At 43.6% G+C, this 24,966-nt stretch overlaps 1 protein-coding gene across 1 annotated transcript in view; it reads right to left on the bottom strand.

Moving 5' to 3' along the window:
- Kat2b (lysine acetyltransferase 2B) overlaps window positions 1–24,966 on the bottom strand; it is a 105,459-nt gene that overhangs the window by 47,554 nt on the left and 32,939 nt on the right. The window contains exons 2-3 of the mRNA XM_032900827.1: window positions 19,644–19,770; window positions 3,169–3,314 (exon numbers count right to left, since the gene is read on the bottom strand). Coding sequence (XP_032756718.1) covers window positions 3,169–3,314; window positions 19,644–19,770 — 273 coding nt within the window. The remainder of the gene's footprint in view (window positions 1–3,168; window positions 3,315–19,643; window positions 19,771–24,966) is intronic.

Raw genomic sequence — 24,966 nt, 5'->3', positions numbered from 1 at the left:
CAGTTTTTAGTTAAATCCAATGAACCAGGAGACAATGAACCTATTTTTTCAAATACAAAGGGATAGAGCTAGAAACCGGGCATAACGGCTCATGCTACCATCCCTGCACTCAGGAGGCTGAGGCAGCGAGGACTGCTACAAACTCAAAGCTAGCCCTCGCTACGTAGTGAGTTTCGGGCTAGCCAAAGCTACACAAAAAGATTCTGTTTCAAACAACAACAAAATGATGGGCCTGAACTACATAGAAAGACCTGGTCTAAGGAAAAGAAAGAAAAAGGGAATGGTTGAAAGAGAAGAGAGCATGGGTCATCTTGGATTCTGATTTGAGAAGCTAATATATCTGTCCTGCTGTCTGGAGATGAGGGAGAGCAAAGGCCACAGCGCTCCGACCTGGGCCAATGCTTGCTTGCTTGTTCTACTGGCTGCAAGCCACATGGCCAACGGGACGGAAAGCCTGACAGCACCTTGACCTGCAAAGCAGCAAAAGCTGCTGGGGCACTTGCTCCAAGACAAACACCCGCTGTAGCTCTGCAGTCCTTGTTTTCCCTCAACGAAGATCTGTCTCCAACAAAGCACGGACAGCAACAGACTGACTCCGGCCCCATAGCCAGGTCCGAGTCACCGCCTGAGGGGCCTATCCTTCCGATGTCACGTGACTCACTCCCCCACCCGCCGCATCCCGCCTGGAATAGTCCAACAGTAACCTAAAACTTTAAAAAATGCATTCTCCTTCTCCGTTCTTAGAAAATGGAAGAAACAAACGAACAAACGAAGAGAAGGGAAAACTACAGAGCAAATGTTTAGAGAAGACAAGAATGCTGTAGAGAAGCCAGTGAGATTCCCAGCAGCCATGGCAAAGAGGGAATTCAGTGGATGACGTAGCTCTCTGTCATACGAAAAATAACCAGAGGCCGGAATGCAGCTCAATATAGCACGTGTCCATGTTGGAATACAAAGGAATATAAGGCCCTGGTTTCAATCCCCACTATCACAAAAAGTAAAAAAATAAAAACAGTTTAAGTGCAGTAGTTCTCATTAAATGAAGAAAGCTTTTGTGAGCTAGGGACATAGCTAAATGTCTGGTATGTACCTTGTGCTCATGTGGTACACGGACATACCTACAAGCAAGACATCCACACACATATATAAAAAGCACTACAGAGGAAGACAGTGCCCAGGGAGGGGCGGTTAGTTGGTTTCATAAAGATCTGTATAAACGGCCAGGCACAGAGCAGCAGGAGAATGACTGAAGAAGGGAGTTCAGTCAGTTCTGGAAAACACTGAGAGACACAATTGCAAAGACTAATCTAAAAAACAAAAGTGAAGCTGGGTATTGCTGATGGTGGCATACGCCTTTGCTCCCAGAACCTGGGAGGCAGGGCAAGCAGATCTCTGTGAGTTCGAGGCCAGCCTGGTCTACAGAGTAAGTTCCTGAATAGTCAGGGCTGTTATACAGAGAAACCCTGTCTTGGAAAAAAAAAAAAAAAAAAAAGGAAAAGAAAATATAGACACTAGCACATGTTTCTGGCCGTGCCTTCTGTTTTGATGTGTTTCCTAACATCTTGACAAGGATTGTGCAATAGAGGGTTGGCAAAGAACTCAAAAACAGGTTGGGTTTGTGTGTGTGTGTGTGTGTGTGTGTGTGTGTGTGTGTGTGTGTATTTCCTTATAAGATTTTTTTCCCCTTATTTTTCTTTGTCTTTTTTTTTTTCCTAAGCTGAGTACCAAACCCAGGGCCTTAAGCACTCTACCACTGAGCTAAATCCCCAACCACCTTATAAGATACTTTTTATGTGTATAAATGCTTTGGCTGCATGTATATACCCGCACGTGTGCATACAAAGGCTAGAAGGTACATCCTGCATGCTGGAGTCGCAGGCAATTGTGAACGTGGATGCTGGGAACTGAACTCAGGGCCTCAGAAAGGCTCTTAACCACTGAGCTATCTCTCCAGCCCTCGGGTTTCTTGTTTTACTTGTCCTTCTGACGGCTCCTTTGAGGTTTTGACAAAGTGTCCCCTGTTCTCACGTTGAACAGCTGTGTGAAGGAAGAAAAGGCAGCCCGGGGACAGTCGGATTTCCCCAGACGCTTGGGTTCTTCCCTAGGCTCCACCTTGATGGCCTCACTGCTGTGCTGCATGCCGCAGCCTCTCCGCCTGGAAAACCCCCTGTCAGGAATGGCTCTTTGCCCACCGCACACTTTAACATTGACAAACCATTCCTAATTATTCGCTTAACATGTCCTTGGCTGACATGTGACTCCATGCTGGAAGAACTTTGTCTCGTTACAGCTCTGTCCCTCAAGATACCTCGGTGGCATCTCTGATACGGGCTGTGCTAAACACCTGCGTGGTGGATAGAAAGAAATCTATGAGCACGTGTGAATCAAGATGGCCAATTCTGCAGACGCATATGAAGGCATTTTAGAGACTCCTGAAGAAGCAGAGCTGCAGGAACAGAGCTAAGTGCCTTCTACCCACAGACTGGCACTGGGATGACAGGGAAAGAAAAGGCTTTGGAAATGCAAAAATCTCACCTCCCACTAGCTACAGTGGCCCACAACTGAAATGTTAGCACCTAGATTCTAAGACCTAGAAGGTAGAGGCAGGAAAGTCAGTTTAAAGCAAGCCTCAGCGACACAGTATGGCCAGCATGGTCTACATAAGACAATGTCTCAAAAAACAAGGGGGCTGGAGAGATGGCTCAGTGGTTAAGAGCAACTTGCTATACTTCTAGAGAACTTGAATTCAGTTCCCAACATCTAGGTTGGACATCCAACAGCTCGCAACCCCCTCTAACTCCAGCTCCAAGGGATCCGACAGCCTCTCTGGCCTTTGTAGGCACCCATATCCATGTGCACATATTCCTACACAGACATACACATATTCACATAATTAAAAATAAGGTAAGTCACCTAAACAGTAATAAGAACTCAACATGATGGTTTAGCAAGGAAAGACGCTTACCACCAAAGATGACAACCTGAGTTAATCCCTGAGAACCCAATGTGGGAAAAACAAAAGTGACTCCCACAAGCTGTTTTCTAATCTCCGCATGTGAGTCATGATATATATGAGCACACATGTGTGCATGTGCATGCACACAGCTAACTAATTAAATATAAATAAATTAATCAATCAATTAAGTAATTAAAATGTTAAGATCTCACCTTGAACAGGTAGAAATAAACTTGTTTGGTATCTGCATCTTCTTCTTTGTGGACGCAGGTAAAGAGGTACTCCACATCCAACACAATTCCCAGGAGTCTGTTCATTTCTTCCTCTGACACATTCTCCAAGTGGGAAACATGAGCAGCTTAGGGTGAGCCCGAGGGAAGAGGTACAAGAAGTGAAGAGACAGTCACAAACATCATCCACAGTAGAACAGAAGGCTATTGCCTGGCATGATGGCACTAACCCGAAATCCCAACCCTTGGCAGGCTGAGACAGGTGGAATACAGAGCCCAAGCAAGCATGAGCTACAGAGCAAGGTGCCAGATACAAAAACATAAAAGAGTGGGGCCATCAAGATGGGTCAGCAGGTTAACACGCTTGTCACACAGCCTGATAACACAAGTTCGATACCCAGAACCCACAGTGCAAGGAAAGAACAGATTCCTAAACACTGTCCTCTGACCTCCTCACATGTGCCATAGCATGTTCACACACACACACACACACACACACACACACACACACACACACACACACACACACACACAGTGATAAGTAGCCCAGCATGGTGGCTGACAGTGTGCTGGCTCAGTGGGTGATGGTATAAATATCCAAGATTGACACCCTCAGTTCGATCTCCTTGTCTCACATTATAGAATGAGAGAACCAACTCCAAACAGCTGTCCTCTGCCTCTACAGACACACTGTAGCGCACACACACAGGCAGGCTCGCACGCGTATACATATGCTTCACAGTAAACAAAAATTACAGAGGCCAAAGCAGTCTTTGTAATCTTAATTGAATAAAGCCAGGGGACACATTTGAATTCACAAGCATCAATACTACATCTCTGCATTATCAAGTTCAAAAGGAATTGAGCTGGGCACAGTGGACGCCTGCTATCCCAGCATGCCGAATACTGAGGCAGGAGAACTGAGAGTTTAGGAAGAGCCTGGATTACTGAAAAGACTCTGACTCAAAAGGGTCCTGGATTAGGACAAAGGATAATGGTACATACATATGAAAATGCCATCGTGCATTCCACCATCTGCATGCTAAGTAAAAACTAGTTATAGTAAGAAGAGCCTCACTGGTGCTCTCGTGTCTGACGTTAGCTGCTGCTAAGAATGAACTAGCTCTACGTTGCCCGGGTTAGCATACCTGTAACCACACATCATGTGTCACCACGCTGAACTCCCCTGTCAGATCAATCACTAAAAGATTTCCATGCTGAAATTTTATCTTCTGGGGGGGCGGTATTAGTTTGAGACACTGTCTGACTAAGTACCCCTGGCTAGCCTAGAATTTACTATGTAGACCATGTTGGCTCTAAATTCAGAGAGATCTACCTGCTTCTGCTTCTGCCTGGTGTGTGTGTGTGTGTGTGTGTGTGTGTGTGTGTGTGTGTGTGTGTGTGTGTGTGTGTGTCTGTGTGTGTGTGAGAGAGAGAGAGAGAGAGAGAGAGAGAGAGCGCGCTGTAGAGTTTTAGTAGTGAGAAAATATTTAAAATCCACTCTCTTGGCAGTTTTCAAACATACAATACATAAAGAATCATTTCTTTGACTTTGAAAAGTATTTATTTATTCATTCATTTATTTATTTATTCTTTTGTGTGTATGTTTGCCTGAATATATGCATATACGTGATATATCTGCCTGTTACCCAAGGAGTCCAGAAGAGAGGGTCAGATACCTCTGGCACTAGTAAACATTTACGAGCTGAGAATTGGACCAGAGTCCTCTAATAGAGCAGACAGTCCTCTGAATGGCTGAGCAATTTCTCCAGCCCCAAGAACCACGTCTTCAAACGCGTGCCTTCTAGGACTGGTGTGGTTTCACAAAACACCGGCCTAGCATGCATGAGTACCTGAGTTCAATCCTCAGCAGCTATGTAAACAAAAACAAAAATAGTCTTAAAAAACAAAAAAGGAAACATGACTGCTTACATCAAAAACTTCTTTAGAAAAGATTCGGGAGGCTGAATAGACTGCTTAGCAGTTAAAAGGACTGATTGCTTTTCCAGGGCCCAGGTTCGATTCCCAGCACCCACATGAAGGTTCATTGCCAACTGTAACTCCAATTCTAGGGTATGTGATGTCTTCTGGCCTCCACAAGCACCAGACACACATGTGGGGCACATATATATATATATATATATACACACACACACACACACATATAGTCATACATATAAAATAAAAATGAATAAAACTATTTTTAAGTAATTAGCATTCTTTAGGACTTCACACAAGCTGCTTATCAGCGAAGTGTTGCCTTGCAGTTAGAGGGAGCACCCCTGGGTGCTGGCATCAGGGAGGATGCCTGAATGCCTGAGTCCAAAGATAAGCTTAGCATGTTCACTTCTAGTAGTCAGCCCCTAAAAACGAGAAGTGTGGCATAAATGTGAACCCCGTCCCCCTCCGAGCCATTGATATGTCTGAACAACTTACAAAAGGAGCAAGGAGAGTAAGGTAGGCGAGTGATCTTAAGTCTCAGAGAGACGTGGGGTGTTAGAGTAAGGCCATGTCTAGACTTCCCCGGGAACAGAGTGGGCAGTCTGGAGTTTAAGAAAACGCAGGCTCTGGAAGGTGAAAAAGAATGAGTGGCTGATGGGGAGGAAGGTGAGGACAAAGACAGGCCAGCTGTCATTTCAGAATGACTGTCACGTTGTCTTAGGAGTCCAGTTGGCCTTGCCGGTGGTACCCTCAGGTTTCGGAGATAGGGAGGCTAAAGTCTCCCAATGGACTGACATTTGGAGAAGCTGGGGATGGGAATTAATGAGAGGCGCACAAACATGCATGCAAGAGGCTTAGGCAGGAGAATGATTAGCACAAGGCCAGCCTCAAAAAGGCAACAACAACAACAACAGCAACAACGTATTTCTGCAATTTAACTGACAAATATCTTAGCTATTTATCTCCAAAATGAGGTCTGTCCTTGTTCCCCAAAGGCTTCCAACTGATCTCAAGGAAGATCCCACACAGACCTAAGAAAAAGTGACCTAACATTGTTCTACTTCCATGGAGTCTAATTCTGAGCATGTTGTCAAAACTGTATACTACATATGTATACTACATACAGTATAGTACATACTATATACTACATACTGTATACTACATATGTATACTACATATGTATACTACATACTGTATACTACATATGTATACTACATACTACATAGTACATACTGTATACTACATACTGTATACTGCATATGTATACTACATACTATATACTGTATACTACATACTGTATACTGCATACTGTATACTACATACTGTATATTACATATGTATACTACATACTGTATACTACACACTGTATACTACATACTGTATACTACATATGTATACTACCTACTGTATACCACATACTGTATATCACACACTGTATTCTACATACTGTACACCACATATGTATACTACATACTGCATACTACACACTGTATACTACCTACTGTATACCACACACTGTATATCACATACTGTATAACACATACTGTATACTATATACTGTATGCTACATACTGTATACTGCATACTGTATACTACATACTGTATACTACATATGTATACTACATACTGTATACTACACACTGTATACTACATATGTATACTACATACTGTATACTACATATTGTATATTACATACTGTATACTACATATGTATACCACCTACTGTATACCACATACTGTATATCACATACTGTATACTACATACTGTAGTAAAATGAACGAATGTCATTTTTTAATTTTTTTTTTCTTGGAGACAGGCTTTACCTGTGTAGCCCTGACTGTATTGGAACTGGCTCTCTATACCAGGCTGGAATTGAACTGACAGAGATCCACCTGCCTCTGCCTCCTGAATGCTGGAATTGAAGGTCTGTATTCCATGCCCCAATAATTTATTTACTTATTTATCTTTCTGGGAAGACACCGTCTCACTATGTAATTCAGGCTGGCCTGGAGCTTGATATGAAGACAAGGCTGGCATCAAACTCACAGAAATCTGCTTGTCTCTGACTCCCAAGTGCTGGGATTAAAAGCGTGTACCACCACAGAGCCTTGGAACGGTAATTTTTCTGTCTATAAACATTTGTAATTTGACATCGATGCAAACTATGTACAGCCGTAGAAATAATGGAGATATAATTAGTTCCTTTTCCAGAGTGTTGTTTAATTTATTTTCAAGTCTTACGATGTAGCCCCGACTGTGCTAGAACTTGCTTTGTAGACTGGGCTGGCCTACCAGCCTCAAACTTATGGCAACTCTCCTGCCTCTGTCTCCCAACTGCAGGAATTACAAGCATGCACCTTAATGCCCAGGTTTTGGGGTTGGTTTTTGCCTTTTTTTCCCCCTTGGCAATGTCTCCCTATGCACTTCATTGCCCTGGCTGGTTTCAACCCTATAATCCTGCCACGTCTCAGCCCCTGCTGAGTCTGGCTAGGGTGCGTTACTTAAGATGTGGTGAGTGCTTCCTATCCCTGAGAGTTCTCATCAGTACTGTAGTCATAATGTGGGAGGGTCTCCTGGCCCTCACCACTCCCCTTAATGGGCGTGTTCTCATAACAGACCATGCTTAGAACAGTAATGACTGATGGTGCTCTGTTGCACTAGTGGAATGCCTTAGGTGTTGGCCATTACTTTCCACGGTTCCTGTACTCTCTAGTACTGCCGACTCCTCTGCCTTCATTCTGACGTTGCCAGTCTTTGCCCACTGCCTTAAAGGAATTCGGGTAAAATGGTCTGTCATATGCTGTGCACAGCCTTACAGAGTTTTTGAGGACCTGTGTTTGACTGAATGGATTTGGTAGTATAGAATTTTTAAATTTGGAGGCTGGAGAGATGGCTCTGTGGCTGAGTCCTGGCTGCTCTTCCGGAGGATCTGAGTTCAGTTCCTAGCCAACATGGCAGCTCACAATTGTTTGTTATTATAGTCTGGGTGGGTGGAGTGGTATTCTGACACCTTCTTCTGGTCTCCATGGCCACTCCAGGCATACACATACATGCATTCAAGTCAAAAAAAAAAAAATCATGTGATTAAATAAGTGAATAATTTTTTACTTAATATTTTTATTTTGATTATTTGGGAATTTCATGCCATATACCCCAATGACAATCACTTCCCAGTTACCGAGGTTCATTTCCAGATTTTTGTGACCTACTCCCAAAAAATTAATTAATTAATTGATTAAATTAAAAATTCTTGTTTAGGGCTGAAGAGATGGCTCAGTGGTTAAGAGCACTAACTGCTCTTCCAGAGGTCCTGAGTTCAATTCCCAACAACCACATGGTGGCTCACAACCATCTGTAATGAGATCTGGTGCCGTCTTCTGGCCTGCAGGCATACATGCAGGCAGAATACTGTATACATAATAAATAAATAAATAAATAAATATTTTAAAAAAATTCTTGTTTAGAATATGAACTCTGTAGTTTGGCATTTCTTTGGCTCTTCCAACTGTATGTCCTAAAAGAACAAAGAAGTGATAGAAAGGAATCTCCCTGAGCACTTTGCTCTTTGGAGAAAGGTTTTTCTGTAGAGCTAAATAGTGGAGCTTGCTATAGAAACCTGGCTGGCTACAAACTCACATAGGTCCTTCAGCCTCTGCCTCCCCAATGCTAGACTAAAAGCAAGTGTGACTGCCCTAGCACTTTAGTGAGGATGTTTCCAAAATTTTAAACAAGCCTCTGTAACATGTCAGCATCGCTTTTTAAAAAGGCTAAGAAATTATTTCAAACTAAAGAAAACTAAGAATACAGGACAACTACTTATATGTACAAATGTTTAAAGAAGAGGAAAATAGGCTATGAAGGACATTTTTTTGGGTTACCTAAGAAAATTAGGCATGCACACATACTAATATTAACCTTACTGCAATTGTGAACTAAACAGAAATTAATTACATAAGGATATTGTCCTAATTAAGGTTCCTATTGCCATGATAAACCAGACCAAAAGCAAGATGGGGAAGAAAGGGTTGATTTTAGCTTATTCTTCCACATGTAAAGTCCACAATTAAAGGAAGTCTGGACAGAAACTCAAGCATGGTGGGAACCCGGAGGCAGGAGCCGCAAGGCCATGGAAAGGTGCTGCTTACTGGCTCCTGATAGTTTGCTAATCCTTCTTCCTTACAGATCCATCCATAATGGGCTGGGCCTCCCCATCAGTGACTAATTAAGAAAACACCTTACAGCTGTATTTTATGGAGACATTTCTCAATTCAAGTTCCCTCCTTTAAGACAAAGTAGCTTGTCTCTGGTCGACATAAAACTATCCAGCACAGATATTTTATATTTAAATGTGTGAGTGTGAGTGTGAGTGTGTGTGTGTGTGTGTGTAAATGTTACAAACAAGTAAAAGGACATGTGGATTAGTCTTCACCACTGTTCTTGGGACTCTAACATTTTATGACTTTAATTTTAATTTTTTCTTTATAAGACAGGGTTTCTCTGTGTAGCCCTGGCTGACCTAGAACTCTCTCTCAGTCATCCAGTCTGGCTGTCAACTCAGATATTCAACTGGATCTGTCTCTGGAGTACAAGGATTAAAGGTGTGTGCGACCACTTCCTGGATATGATTTTAAGAATTTAAAGTTTAAATATTTAGAGCAATGAAGAGATGATTCAGCAGTTAAGAGCACTTGATGCTGGGCTGGAGAGATGGCTCAGCGGTTAAGAGCACCCGACTGCTCTTCCAGAGGTCCTGAGTTCAATTCCCAGCAACCACATGGTGGCTCACAACCATCTGTAAAGAGATCCGATGCCCTCTTCTGATGTATCTGAAGACAGCTACAGTGTACTTATATATAATAGATGAATAAATCTTTAAAAAAAAAAAAAGAGCACTTGATGCTCAGGTAGAGGACCAAGATTCAGTTCCAAGCATCTACATCCATCTAAACCCTAGCTCCAGGGGATCTGATGCAGCCTTCACACCTCCTTAGGTACCACACACACATGGTACACACACAATTAACCTATATAAAACTTTAAAGTTATTTCCAGTTGGATGTGATAACACAAACCTTTAATTCCATCATGAAAGAGGTAGAGGCAGGAGACCTCTGTGAGTTCATGGTCAACCTAAGCTACACAGGAAGATCCTTTCTCAAAAATAAAAAGAATAAAGTTATTTCCAAATAATTTTCTAAAGATTGATTTATTACATATAAGTACACTGTCGCTGTCTTCAGACGCACCAGAGGAGGGCATCAGATCTCATTACAGATGGTTGTGAGCCACCTTGTGGTTGCTGGGAATTGAACTCAGGACCTCTGGAAGAACAGTCAGTGCTCTTAACTGCTGAGCCATCTCTCCAGCCCCATAAGTTTTATTTTTGCTTGGTGGTTTTGACTTCAATTTTGGTTTGGTTTCCTTCATACTAGCGTAGGGCCTGCTTTCCTGAGTGCTGCCAGTGGTTAGAGATGGGGACAGCTCTCCAGAGTGCCACATCCAGTGGACAAGATCTGCACAGCCCCTCAACATCTAGGTAGTACCTGGCAGCTGTGCTGACAAGGGACGTCCTAATGTTTTCTAGTGACAACATGAGCCATGGACATCGACACCGCCTCCTGCCACTACATAACCATAGACTCAGACATGGCCCCCAGTGGCAGCTTGGGCTGGGGCCTCACCATGGCCCCAGGCAGCGGGGCTGACCACTCACAACGGGCCACTCTTCTCTACCCTTGGGTCTCCAGTTCCATCTCCTCATAATGCCCAAGCTGCTCCAGCTCTCTTTCTCTCCCATCCACCATATCCTCTCACTGTGGTGGCATCAACTGCAGGCTGCTCACACCTGTCAGATCCCTGAGTGACTTCCCCTACCAACTCTGAGTGGCACATTGGTAAGCAGGTTGTCTATGGTCTGCCTGTGCCATGCACTGGAGGGCCAGTCTGTGGGTGGCGTGGCAATCTTCCGGACTCTGCTTCATCCTTCCACACTGTGTTGCCTGGATTTGATTTGATTTGATTTGATTTGATTTTTATGAGTCCTAGGCATAAAACAGCTTTGGCTGCCAAGCCAGGCGTCAAGCTACGATGAACAAAGGACTGTCATTTGTTGTGCACCAATATAAGAACAACAACAATATAACAAGAACAATATAAGGGCAACAATGAGGTGTCTCTTTGCCCATTACCTGAGGGCGACTGGCTACAGCTTAACTCCTCTGAAACAGTCACCCCTGGCAGTTATGTGCCTCCATCTCCACTGTGTGTGGAAGGTAGGGTAAAATGGAGAGAAGCACCACCTCAGGGGTCAGGGGGACTGGACATCTTATGATATCTCTCTGGGAGAGTGTTCCTTGATGTCTTTCAATGCTACGTCACAAACACCTGAGAGGCATGAGGTACCTGCCATGTATCTGCTGCTGAGAATTACTGTACAGCTGTTACCTTACGGAGGACCCATAGCTCCTGGTCACTGTGTGCTGTGACCCTTGCTAAGTTCCACAAAGAATACTTACGCGGACCTCTCAAGGCTAGTCTGTCAATTCTTTTGAGGCCTGCAGAAATCGAAGCAAATGTGTCCCTGGTCCTTTTTACCACAAGCAAGCGCAAAGTAACCAATTCGAAAGCAGCACAAATCAGTTTGTCGTAGTCAGTTTGGGGTCTTCAGTTTGTTAGTTTTGCCTTCTGAAAGGGGCCTCATCATGTAACTCTGGCTGGCCTAGAACTTAATAAGTAGGCCTAGATGGACTTGAACTCATGGAGACCTACTTGCTCATACCTCCTGAGCACTGCGATTAAAGTCATGTGCCAACATACAGCCTAGAAATCCATTTTTCTCTTTAGCTAGAAGAGGTAAAATCAATGCCCACAAAGGTTAGAAAATCAGCACCGGCAAAGAAAACTGTTAACATACTAATGGGCAAAAAGATGATCATTTAAAGACTGTTTCTCTTTCATAATCACAAATTTGAAATGGGAAAAAGGAAACCTTAAGAATCAGCGCCCATTAGAGGATGGCGGTCAATGGTGGTAGTTAATGGGAACTCAGGGGAACCAGCTTTTAGATGTCAGTGTCTCCACAACCACACAGAAAGTGGTAAAGGGAAGTGAGTAGGCCCAGAGCTTCAGTGCTTGTGGGACAGGGAAGGTTCAAGCAGCCCAGACCAACCTACACTGTATAAAACCTGTTTTAAACTAAGACAAAACAACAAACAATAAACAACAAACCAACAGTACACATCAAGGTACAGGAAGAGGTAGCTAAGGAGCCCTGAGGAGGTGGCTCCTATGGTTAAAGGTTTCACAACAGCCTGGACCCAAGGCTTTTAGGCATCTATAGGGAAAAAAAAAACAAAACAAAAACAAAAACAAAAACAAAAGAGCCCTCATCTCAGTAAAGGGAAGGTGAGGATTCTCCTCTTCTTACATACGCAAACACACACAGGAACATAAACACAATAAATATATATTTGAAATAAGAAAGAAAACCCACTATGGCTATAAGTCAGTGTGGAGTGGACAGGGCTTGCTCCAGGGCTTCTGAGGCCATGTCCCCTAGCTATAAAAAAGGTAAAAAGAAATAGACAAAGTCTACTTTACCCATACCTTTAACTCAATTTATCTCAAACGGTTACTGCCGTCACATACTCCATATCTGAAAAAGAATGGAGCCAAGAGGCTCACAGGCTTCCATAGTTGGTAGAATGGCTTGGGAAGAAATAGGTGATGTGGCATTGTTAGAGGAAGAATGTCACTCCATCTTCTTGCAAATCCACATGAGCTCTCAGCTGTTCCTGCAGCTGTGCCTTTGCTCCGATAGTATGGTGTCTAACCCTCCCAAACTGTAAGCTTTCTTTCACGTTGCCTTGGTCATAGTGTTTTATCTGAGCAATAGAAAGTAACGAAGACAACTAGTTTACATTTGCTTCAGAATAAGTATTCATTTTATACCTAAAAACCTATCAGTGAGCCACATTTAAAGCGCTGTTAGTCATACAGGGTCCAGTTCAGTTTTAAACACTGTACCCACAGAGCCTACGCTATGAAACCACATCTGTAAGTCAATGCTGCTCAATGGAGCTACTCTCTTTCTCTCTCTCCCTCCCTCCCTCCCTCCCTCTCCCTCTCTGCCACTCTCTCTCAGACTCCCTCTGCCCTCCCCCTCAAATATTATTGAACTTAAATCTATTTACCAGTAAAGGAATAAACCCAATTCTACCCAAGAAATTAAATATATCCTAAAGTGCAAGCAACGGTCAGCCTTTCATCACAGTTCAAAAAAAGCAAGAGGTGGGGGTTGGGATTTAGCTCAGTGGTAGAGCACTTGCCTAACAAGCGCAAAAGCGCTGGGTTCAGGTCCCCAGCTCTGAAAAAAAAAAAAAAAAAAAAAAAAAAAAAAAAAAGCAAGAGGTGATATCTGTGATCACACACAGGGAAAATCCAACAGATCTCCAAAACCGCCTTTATTTCCTCTACAAGCTCTGGCATTGTTAGGCTTGGGAGGACAAGAACTCCCTGGCGAAAAACAAAAGAAAGGCATGAGGTATGGACAACCATATCTGAAGCTGGGGAGGCAACCTTCAGGAAAAAAGTACTGTGCAGAACTAGAAACCAAGTTTCTGATCTAGTCTGTAACCCTGAGATCCTGAAACCTGCACACAGGCTGGGCTCACTTCTAGTATAGCTAAAACTCAAAGCTGGCTGGTTATGATAGTGGACACTTTTAATCCCTGAATTGGGGAAGACGTAAGAAAACCAGAAAGAAGTTCAAGGCCTTCCAACATTACATGAGACTCCAGTTCAACCAAAAAAAAAAAAAAAAAAAACAACTTATTATGTCTTATTCTTCAAAAATCAAAAGCCCCCAGGTCTGTAGTATCTGTCTTTTTAGTAGTAGGAGTTGAAGAGCATTGTGATTACAAAACAAGATGTTAGAAGCAACCTCTACTTTCCTTAGAAAGCAGATAGACTAAAAAGATAAACAGAATATACAATAACAAAGAATTGTCATTTGCACTGAAAATGTCCACTGAAGCTGATGACACTGATCCCTGAAACAGTTAAAAACAAGTCAAAAAGCAAGCGTCATCATCAACGTAATCCCAGCATCACTGGCACATGCTTGCAATGTCAGAATGGGGAGCGGAGACCTCGAATTCCTGGGTATCCCAGAGACCCTGTCTCAAGAAAGCAAGATAGTTCTGGGGTGGGGACACACGCCTGCAATCCCAGTACTCTAGAGGCAGAGGCAGGCAGAGCTTTGAAGATTCCAGGCTGGCCAGGACTACAAAACATGACTGGGTCTCCAAAAACAAGCAAATAAAAGAAGGGAAGTAAACCAGGGGGTTCCTGAAGTACACCGAGGCTGATCAGACCTCCACATCCATGCACACCTCCACACTCACACACACAAAGCTTCTGTACAGAACTGAAGGCTGGGAAGATGGCTCAGAAGTTAAGATTCATTCCCAGCATCCACACAGCAGCTCATAACTGACTGTAACTCCAGTTCCAGGAGATCTGATGTCCTCCTCTGGCCTCTGAGGGCACCATGCACACAAATACATACATGAAGGTAAAACACTCATACACATAAAATAAAAATAAATTATTTTAAATAAAACAAAACTGATGGCTCATCACTAGTGAGGTCTGAGCCTCTGCAGCGGACAGAACAATAAACTCCAAAACAAAAATTCCAGCTATACTTGGTCACATGGTGTTATCTTTTGCTTTCTGGTCTTAAAAACTGGCTTCTGCGTAAATGCACAGCCTTCAATAAATGTTTTGTTTAAGTCAGGACAGAGTCTCAGCATGCAGCTCTGATAGCCCAGGCTGGTCTCAAACTCACAAAGATCCACTTGCCTCTGCCATGTGATGCTGGCAACAAGATTGTGTCCCCTCTTTTAGACCATCTTCCTTTGTTGTTGTTGTTGTTTTAAAGGCATACACTCCTCCTTTTTCCAGAGATAATATCTCTCAGTTGCACTGTTTCAGCCAGGCTGGCTGACTGGCCGTGAGTTCCTGGGAGCTGCCTATCTCTGCCCACTAACACTGGGGTTACAGGCATACGTAGTGTCTTAGTTAAGGCAACTATTGTAAAAGACAACATTTAATTGGGGCTGGCTTACAGCTTCAGAGGTTCGCTCCATAATCATCAAGGTGGGAGCATGGCAGCATCCAGACAGGCACGGTACAGGTGAAGCTGCGGGTTCTACATCTTCATCTGAAGGCTGCTAGGAAAACTGACTTCCAGGGAGCCAGGATGAGGGTCTTAAAGCCCACGCCCACAATGACACACCTACTCCAACAAGGCCACACCTCCTAACAGTGCCAGGTGGTCATGCCCGGCTTTTATGTAGGACCTGTGAGTTTGCACTCGGGCCCTCTTCCTTTCATAGGAAATGCACTTATCCACTGAGCCATATCCTCGGCCTTCTGAAGGATTATTTTCTAAGTCTTGACTGAATGTTCTTCTCATCCGAGCAGATTATCCTGCTTCCAAAGATGTAGAAGAGTCTCCATAAAGACAGGATAACTTGGCTCTTAGCAGAATCCCCTAGTTCACAACATGATTAGTAACAATACAGCACGTGCTGATGTATTTCCCCTGGTGAGGCATGGAGACCCTGCCTTCATAGATGGAGGGAGGGTTTCCCTGGTGAGGCTGAGTGCTTGCCTATGAGGTTCCAGACCCACACACACACACACACACAGAGCATACACACCAAAGATTAAATGCATAGATTTTTTAAAAATACCCTAAAAGGTAGGAGGGAGGGGGCTAATGGCTTGGTGGCCTGGAGGACCGGGGCCCAGGATTAGGAGGCATGGCCCGGCTTCCAAGGGATTCGGCAGCTTAGGGGCCTAGTATGAATGAGGACACAAATTCAACTTCCCTGGTTAAACATGACACACACACACACACAAAGGATGAAGTCATAAAATCACACACAGGTTCATACACACAATGGCAAAGATTAAATGCCATCCGAAATCATCCTAGCCAATTTTTTAAAAATACCCACACTAAAGGTGACAGGCACGCTGTGGCTCTGAAGAGATAAACTGGCATTGTCTCTGCTCCTGTAAGGTTTGATGGCAGTTAATGATCATTAAATGGGGGCAACTTTGCCAAGGCCATTTAGCCATCTCCAGACCTGGTACCTGACCCTGTCTGGAAAGAGACTGTGTTCACTAAGTCTCCTTATCAGGAATTCACTGACCATCTTGTTCTGTTCAGAGGACCCAGGCTCAAAAAAAAAAGAAAAATAAATGAATTAAGTCTGTTAAAAAAAAAAAAAAAAAAAAAAGATCATTAAATGGGGGGTTGGGGATTTAGCTCAGTGGTAGAGTGCTTGCCTAGGTTGTTTGTTAAAAAAAAAAAAAAAAAGAAAAGAAAGAAAAAAAACTCATTAAGTTGAAAGGGTGTTTCAAACTGAAGATTTATAAGATTTTTTTTTTTTTTTAAGCAGGGGAAGGAGAAGAATAGTGTAATCTCACAAAATGGTTTTCTAGGAGCCTGGCAAATGAATAAACTAGCATTCCAGTGAGAATGAAAACATGCAGACAGTTCCATTTAAGAAAGTGATGAAGGGAGTGATGGTGTATTCCCAGTTCAAAGACATTCAGAAAGCTGAGGCAGGAGGATCATGTCTCTGGCCTCTGAGGTATCCTCTCTCTGACAAAAAGAAATAAATCAAAAACATTTAGTTTGTCCTTTACAGAAATGGTTCTCAACCTGTGGGTCATGACCCTTTGGGGTCAAGCGACTCTTTCACAGTGGTCCATATCAGATACCTCAGGGACTGTATTATTAAAGTGCTGCAGCTTTAGGAAGGGTGAGAACCACGGCTTGATAGTGTTCTGTTTTCTAAACTCATCAAATGGGCATGTCCCAAGGAAGACCATGCCCTGAATATTGAACAGCTTTCCCTACCTTCGGACAGGACCACTTGGTCAACATCCCAACAGGCAGCACTAATTGAACCCAGTAGCTTACAGGAAACAGGCGAGGACATGGAAGTAGGACATGCATCCAGGGAGTTGGGAGAAGTAAGCTCGAGAGCTGAGGTTGAATATGCATTGCATTGTCAGACAGTAAATAAAAGATACTTAAATGAGTATAAAACTCCTTCAACTTAATCTCAGCGTACATCTTAACTTATGAACAGGTTAATCTCAGGTGTGAATTTGCAAGTGTAAAGAACATGAAGCTATACACACACACACAGACATACACATCATGCGCACACATGCGTACACGCTCTGCTGGACTGTAACTCAGTAGCCTAGCACTTACCTAATTTAAACCATGTCCCCAGCTACATTACCAGCACTGAGAACCGGAAAATAAAACAACCGCATACTTCTTTTTCTATTCTTCACTATGGATTAGGAAATAGGGGCGTTTCTGCCAACGCTTGTTCACAAACAGGAAGGGAAGCCAAGTCAGCTAGCTGGCTTTTGTCACTTGCACCATTTCTGGCCAGCACGTATGCTTACACGCAGAGAACCAGACAATCACCAGCTTGGGAAGAAACAAGATCTTTGTTTTTTAATGGCAACTGACTGTGGATAATAGGATTTCCCAATCGATCTGGGCACAGCTCAGCCCAGTCACAGATTCCTTGAACCCTACTATTAACTGCATCACAGTTCCCACGTGACTCAATCTGAAGGGCACCTACCTAGTCTATTAGCTCACAGATGGGCTATAATACTGGTATATTATAAGCTAAGTAAGACAGCTCTGGGATCTTTGGAATCTTTCCTTTCCACTGCTTAAACTACCACAGCCTTTAGCCTCAAACAACATGTTTTTGTACTGAAATCATCTGTCTTTTAATCACAGCTTGGGTTATTTTTGACACCCAGTTCAGTCAACACAATGATGCACCTATTAGTGTGCATCATTTAGGTTCTGTTTCCTGATGAGAGCCTTCCAGAGCAGCCGCTCCCGGGAAGATCACACCACTGTGTGTTCTTCCGCCTTACAGGTATTAAAATGCTAATACTTGCATTAAATGCAAGACAGTGTAATAAATGCACTGAAACACCCTCTAGCAGAGAAGCAAATAAGATGTCAGACTCAGCTTAACAGTGGGCAGGTGGCCTGGAAAGATGGTTCAGCCATTAAGAGCACTGGCTGCTCTTCCAGAGGTCCTGAGTTCAATTCCCAGCAACCACATGGTGGCTCACAACTGTCTGTAATGGGATCTGATGCCCTCTTCTGGTGTGTCTGAAGACAGCAACAGTGTACTCACATACATAAAATAAATAAATAAATCTTTAAAACAACAACAACAACAAAACCAAACAAACAAACAAACAACCAGTGGACTGGCCTCAGAGGTGGAGTTACATCATTTGAACCAACAGCAAACTCAGAGAAAGACAGTGCCAAAACGCCACTCTTCTACAGGTCATGGGCAGAAGGAGTAAGAGGACTTGGTGATCCCATTTTACCCAAAGACAAGTCCTTGACATTCTGGACAGTAAATCAGACTTATTTGGCATGGGCAGAAAAGTAGAAAAAGAGGAGCCTTTCAACTGAAATGCCGAAATCTAAGAACGAGTTCCCCACTGAACTCGATCTGAAACAGAGTTTGCACATACCTGTGATCCCAGCACTTAGGAAGAAAGGCACAACTAGGCTCGCTATACAGTGAAACCGGAGATGCAAGGTAGGTGTGTGTGTGTGTGTGTGTGTGTGTGTGTGTGTAAGGAAAAAAGGAAGACAAATCATCTACGGTTGATGTCATGGTTCAGTGTCAAAGCATGTGCTTTGTATGTGCAAAGCCATGGGTTTTATCCTCAGTACCAAAAAGAGGTAGAAGAAATGTATCCTACAAGAGGTGTTAGGGGAACTGGGATGAGATTCAGCTAGCTAAGAGCACTGACTGTCTTGCAGAAGACCTGGGCTCAATTCCTAACACCCACATGGAAGCTTACAACCACCCGGAGCTCCAGTCCCAAGGGATCTAATAGCCTCTTCTGTCCCTCACAAGTTTCCGCACAAACATATTGCCAGGCATGGTAGCACATGCCCTTATTCCCAACTCTGGGGAGGCAGAGACAGGCAGATCTCTTGACTTTGAGTCCAGCCTGGTCTACAGATGGAGTTCCAGGACAGCCAGTGCTATACAGAGAAACACTATCTCTGTTAACAACTACTGTCATTGTACTTATTATTATACATAACTATCCACTTAGTTGAGGTTTCAGACCTTACACCAAAGCCCTACAGTGCCCCCTCCACCAGGACAAATGAGGCCTGTCACTCAGGCCTATCCCTCTTACACAGCAGAACCATCACACCTATTTCAATTTCATCCTTCTGTATCCCAGCTCTTATAACATGGTTAAAAGACAAAGGAGAAGGAAATGCAAGCAGATGGGGTCTGCCTCCCCATGAAGCACTTCCCAGCAGACTCCGGACCCTGCTCAATGAAGTGGAAAATTTGGTTTGCCCAGAGTCCAGCAGTTTGACTGTCAGGCTGATTTGGGAACTTACCAAGGGCATGGCTACAGCTTCTACAGGATTCCGTCAAACTGACAATTATCTGCTGGAGGTCTCCTCTTGGTGGAGTAGGAGAGGGGTTGGGGTTCTTCCAGCCATTGCATTTACAGGACTCCTCTGCCTAGAAATGGGAATAAAAAGAGAAACAGAACTCTCATAACAGGCACCCGTGGACAGTTTTACAAGATACCAATGCACACTAGTTATCTGACAGGCATTCACACATGTGTTAACTAATTTTCCATTATATGTAATGGAGTAATAAAACGGGGTGGAGTGCTTTTGGGGGTCTTCAGATTTGCTTCTGCTGGTTGTACCTACAGCTCAGACATTTTGCTACTGCCTTCCCCAGGACATTGCTCAGGGAGTGGTCAGATCAAAGACAGTGCACAACACTAGCTTCAGAAAACAAGCAACACTCCGAAACAGCGAGAGGACTTGAAACCGTTTACAGTACTTGATAAAAATCTCAAGTTTCCCTGAAGACTCACACTTCCTTAGCCCTGCAGGAAAGAATAAAACTGACTTATTTAGCTTCTGTACCGAGACTCGGCTACGAAATAGAGATCAAACATGAAAGACACATCATTTACTCGACCAGGCTTTCCATACTGTGTGTGACAGGGAGGCCTTCAAGTAGTGTCCTTAACTGAAGGATCCCTGGTACTTCTGGAAAGCCCCGTTTCTTCCCCAATATCGTTTGCTGGTGCTCTGGATATGTCTACTAAAATAGTGGGCTCTGGCTGAAGTGAAAGACTCTCTCAAAAAATAAGATGAACAGCTCCAGAAGATCTGACACCTTCATCTGGACTCTGCCAGAACCTACTCTACCATTATGTATGTACACACACACACACACACACACACACACACACACACACACACACACACACACTTCTTTAAAATAATAATAAGGTGGAGAAGGATTGAGGAAAAGTCCCTCAAGCCTTGAACACTGGCCTCTACCCACACACCCCACACACACTGCACTTCTACTGATTGCTAATATTGTTTGTCTCTGAGGACAGGATACCTAAAAATCAGAATCCCCTCTTCTGGACAAGTCAAAACTACAGGATCTAAGAAGGTGGCCGGGATGATTACGAGACATCTCTAACTCCACTATAACACTACTGAAAACCAACAGGCCCTAGCACCATGACAGTTGGCAGTTGCCAGGCAACAACTAGAGAGGCCCCAAAAAGGAGAGAAAAGAAGCAGAGGTTCTGTTGTTTCTTAGGTGTTGGTCGGTTGACTGGTTGCTTTGGGTTTTTTGAGACAGGGTTTCTCTGTGAAGCCCTGGCCATCCTGGGGTTTGCTCTGTAGACCAAGCTGGCCTCTGTTTCAGAGATTCACTTGCCTCTGCCCCTCAGTTTCTGTGATTAAAAGCGTGTGCCAAAGTCACCTGGCCAGAGGCAGAGTTTAAACTCCCCAGAAAACTCCTGCCCATTCCCAGAAGACCATATGAACGTTTTCCCCTTCATAAGCCCGTATCCCCGCCTCTTACCCTGTCACTATAAGAACGGAGAGGGTGACTCTCAAGTTGATCTTACACTTCTCTCTTTGGCTAAGAACAAGCTTCTTGCTTTTGCTCAATCAGGTATCATGGCTGCCACAATTCCAAGAGGAGGAAAACAGAGACTGAGATGGGAAATTGCAGCATTTTTACTGGATGTGAAAGGAAACAAAGAGACTTTTCTAGTGCAGCAAACTACCAGGCAACACAAAATGAGCAAATCACAGCTCAAAGCACCAGTGTGGTACAGGAAGAGAGAAAAAGACAAATACATCTGAGTGACCGAAGCAGAAAGAAGAGAAAGCGCCCTGTGAGGAGGTCTACAAAGACGAAGGGTGGCTGGTGGGGCTGAAGTGCTGCCAAGGAGGAGGAAAGCAGAGCTGAGGGAAGGTGGCAAAAGGAAGGAACCACGTGAGGCCACACAGCAACTCCAGCCTCTACCTTAGTTACAAGCAATCCTCTCTCCAAGGGAACTCCAGGGGCGAAATGGAAGATGCCCCTCAAGCTCCCTTCTTTCTCTGCTGCTTTTTCCTGTGGTCACCCAACCAGAATCTACACATCCTCTCCTTTGACAACAGTCACGGAGGCTTGTAAGAAACCTATCTATACCTTTTCTGTTACTAATTTCCGTGAAGAATCCTCTTATTTTCTTTTCCTTTAAGTTTCCATTACAGAATCAACCAGGCAATCTGTGACAAAGACAGCAGACGCCCATTAATTAATTGACAGGCGGAAGAAGCACCTGTGCGTAGACCAAGGCTCAGAAAGAGCGTGAGTGACAGCACTGGAGCTGGGTGGGGGCACACACCTTTAATCAACCCTCAAGAGGTAGAAGCCAGCAGATCTCTGAGTTCAATGACAGCATGGTCTACAGAACAAGTCCCAAGACAGACAGGGCTACATGGGAAAACCAAGCAAAGAAAAGTAAACAAACAAACAAACAAACAAGCAGAGATCATGGAATCCTCAAGTTACCACAAAGACGGCAGGTGTTCAAGTCGAAACATTTCTCAGTAAATCTGAGGTTTACTTTAGAGTTAGAGTTCAGCTGAGTAGGAAGGAGAAGCCTGAACTCTAAGGAATCACGTCATTGAGGAGTTTCGCTTACCATGCTAGCCACAAACCATACTTTCTAAAAATTCCTCCAAGTGTGGAGGGAGACCCCAAGATCTTGCCCATGTTAGGCAGTGCTTTCCCACTCTGTGGAGTCCCCAATCACCTAACTGTCTACAAGTTCGATAATTTTGCTTCAGAGACACGAGCAGCCATAGCCTAGATCCTCTCTTCCTTGGAAAGCTGCTGACTGCAGAGAGCAAACTGGTAGAAACTGGATGGAAGAGAACAAAGCCAACCTTTGCTAGCAGCTGTCATCCTGTGGAAGTTGCAGAACAAGACGCTGTAGCACTGTCAAGCATCAGATTTCATGATTCAAAGCTGGGCATGGTGAAGAGGTGGGTAGAGCTCTGACTTTGAAGCCAGTCTGGTCTACATAGCAAGTTCCAGGGCTACACAGAGAGATATTGTCTCAAACACACTGCACACTTATGTGCACACGTGCACACACACACACACACACACACACACACACACACACACACACACACACAAATAAAATTCAAGTTTCCAGGAACTGGAGAATGATTTAGCAAGTAGGACCCCTTGTTGTGCAAACGTAGGGCCTGAATCCAAATTCCCGGCACCCATGTCAAAGTCAGGTGGGAAATAAAAGATAGATGAGTCACCAGCCTACTCCAGGGTCAGCAGTAGACTGTCTAAAGGGAATAAAAACTAAAAGTGATAGAGCCCTCTGGCTCTCTTGCATAAATGTGCATATGTATACACTTACTCACACAAGATTTATTTGACAACCACAAAAAAGGAACTGAAGGCTTGGTTGCACACCCCTGAATCATCAGCTTCTCTGGAAGCAGACGGAGCAAGAGGATTGTCAATTCAAGCTCAACAGAGCTGCAGACAGTGTTTGAGGCCAGTCTGGGTAGTTCAGTAGTAAGGCTCTCTCAAAACAAAAACATTTTAAAAGGGAAAGACAAGACTCAGTGGCAGAACACTTGCCTACGATGTGAGAGACTCTAGATTCAATCCCCAGTACTAGAGGAGGAAAGAGAATTCGATAATCCAAAACTTTTATCCATGTGGGGTGACTTATAAAAACACGACTGACTTACATCCATAGGTGCAGACAAAACACCTCTGTGCATAAAATTAAAAATAAATAAAATAATTTAAAAGGCTGGAGAGATAGCTCAGCGGTTAAGAGCACTGGCTGCTCTTCCAGAGAACCTGGGTTCGATTCCCAGCAACCACATGGTGGCTCACAGTCTTTTGTAGCTCCAATCTCAGGAAATCCAGCATTCTATTTTGGCCTCCTCAGGCACCAGGTATTCACGCAGGCAAAATAGTCATACACATAAAAATAAATAAATCAAAATTAAAAATCAAAATAAAACCATCTTTGCCTTCCTCGTTAAAATTCAAGTGAACAAACAATGATTTTTTTAATCTTGGATAAGGCCCTGCAGACTTGCAGAGCCAGAGGCTGTAACTACAAGATTGCAATGGGGGGGGAGAGGGGGAGGGCTGGGCAGATGGCTCAATGGTTAAGAGCACTGACTGCTCTTCCAGAGGTCCTGAGTTCAAATCCCAGCAACCACATGGTGGCTCACAACCATCTGTAATGGGGTCCGATGCCCTCCTCTGGTGTGTCTGATACCTACAGTGTACTCATATACATAAAATAAATAAATAATTTTTTAAAAAAAATTGCAATGGGCTTAGCGTGCAGTCAGCCAAGAATGACACCTCTACTTGCCCTACATGCATAAGACAATAGCCCTGTTCACCAGGGCTCATAAACTTCAAGTCACAAATCTCATAGCAGGAGGATTTATAATAACCAATTCTTATACTTCTTTTAATCCAAATATCAGCCACACATATTTAAGCCACTGTGATAGAGTAGTGAATTCATTCTACCATACAATACTGGCACTTGAACATGTCCAGGGATTCTTGAATGCAAACCCATCACTGAATGTGTGTGTGTGTGTGTGTGTGTGTGTGTGTGTGTGTGTAGATACATATATTCATATACATATATACACATTCATACATATATTAATATGGCTTTCCTTGCAAAACTGGTTAATCTCAGTACTCTAGTAGTTTTTACAAAGTCAATTTTGGTTTCTATTGTTCAGAATGAATGAGGTTTTTTTTTTTTTCCCCAAATAAGGAGAAAACCCCCAAAGCAAAAGAAGACATGACAGGTCAATGGTTTTCGTGGCACTCCATAGTGTAAGGCAAGATGTAAGAGGCACCACAGTGACAGGGTGACTATAAAGTGACAGCCTGCTAGGGCTGGGGCTCAGTGGTACTGTCTTACCTTGTAAGTGTGCAGCCCTAGGTTTATTTTGGAGGAGGAGGAGGAGGAGGAGGAGGAGGAGGAGGAGGAGGAGGAGGAGGAGGAGGAGGAGGAGGAGGAGGAGGAGAAGAAAGAGAGAAGAAGAAGAAGAAGAAGAAGAAGAAGAAGAAGAAGAAGAAGAAGAAGAAGAAGAAAGAAGAAGAAGAAGAAAAGAAGAAGAAAAGAAGAAGAAGAAGAAGAAGAAGAAGAAGAAAGAAAGAGAAGAAGAAGAAGAAGAAGAAGAAGAAGAAGAAGAAGAAGAAGAAAGAGAAAAGAAGAAGAAGAAGAAGAAGAAGAAGAAGAAGAAGAAGAAGAAGAAGAAGAAGAAGAAGAAGAAGAAGAAGAAGAAGAAGAAAGAAAGAGAGACAGACAGACATGCA

The sequence above is a fragment of the Rattus rattus genome, chromosome 4, assembly GCF_011064425.1.
Source record: "Rattus rattus isolate New Zealand chromosome 4, Rrattus_CSIRO_v1, whole genome shotgun sequence".
NCBI classification, from domain to species: domain Eukaryota; kingdom Metazoa; phylum Chordata; class Mammalia; order Rodentia; family Muridae; genus Rattus; species Rattus rattus.
The sequence above is the reverse complement of the archived record's forward strand: the minus strand, read 5'-3'. Positions and strand labels throughout refer to the sequence as shown.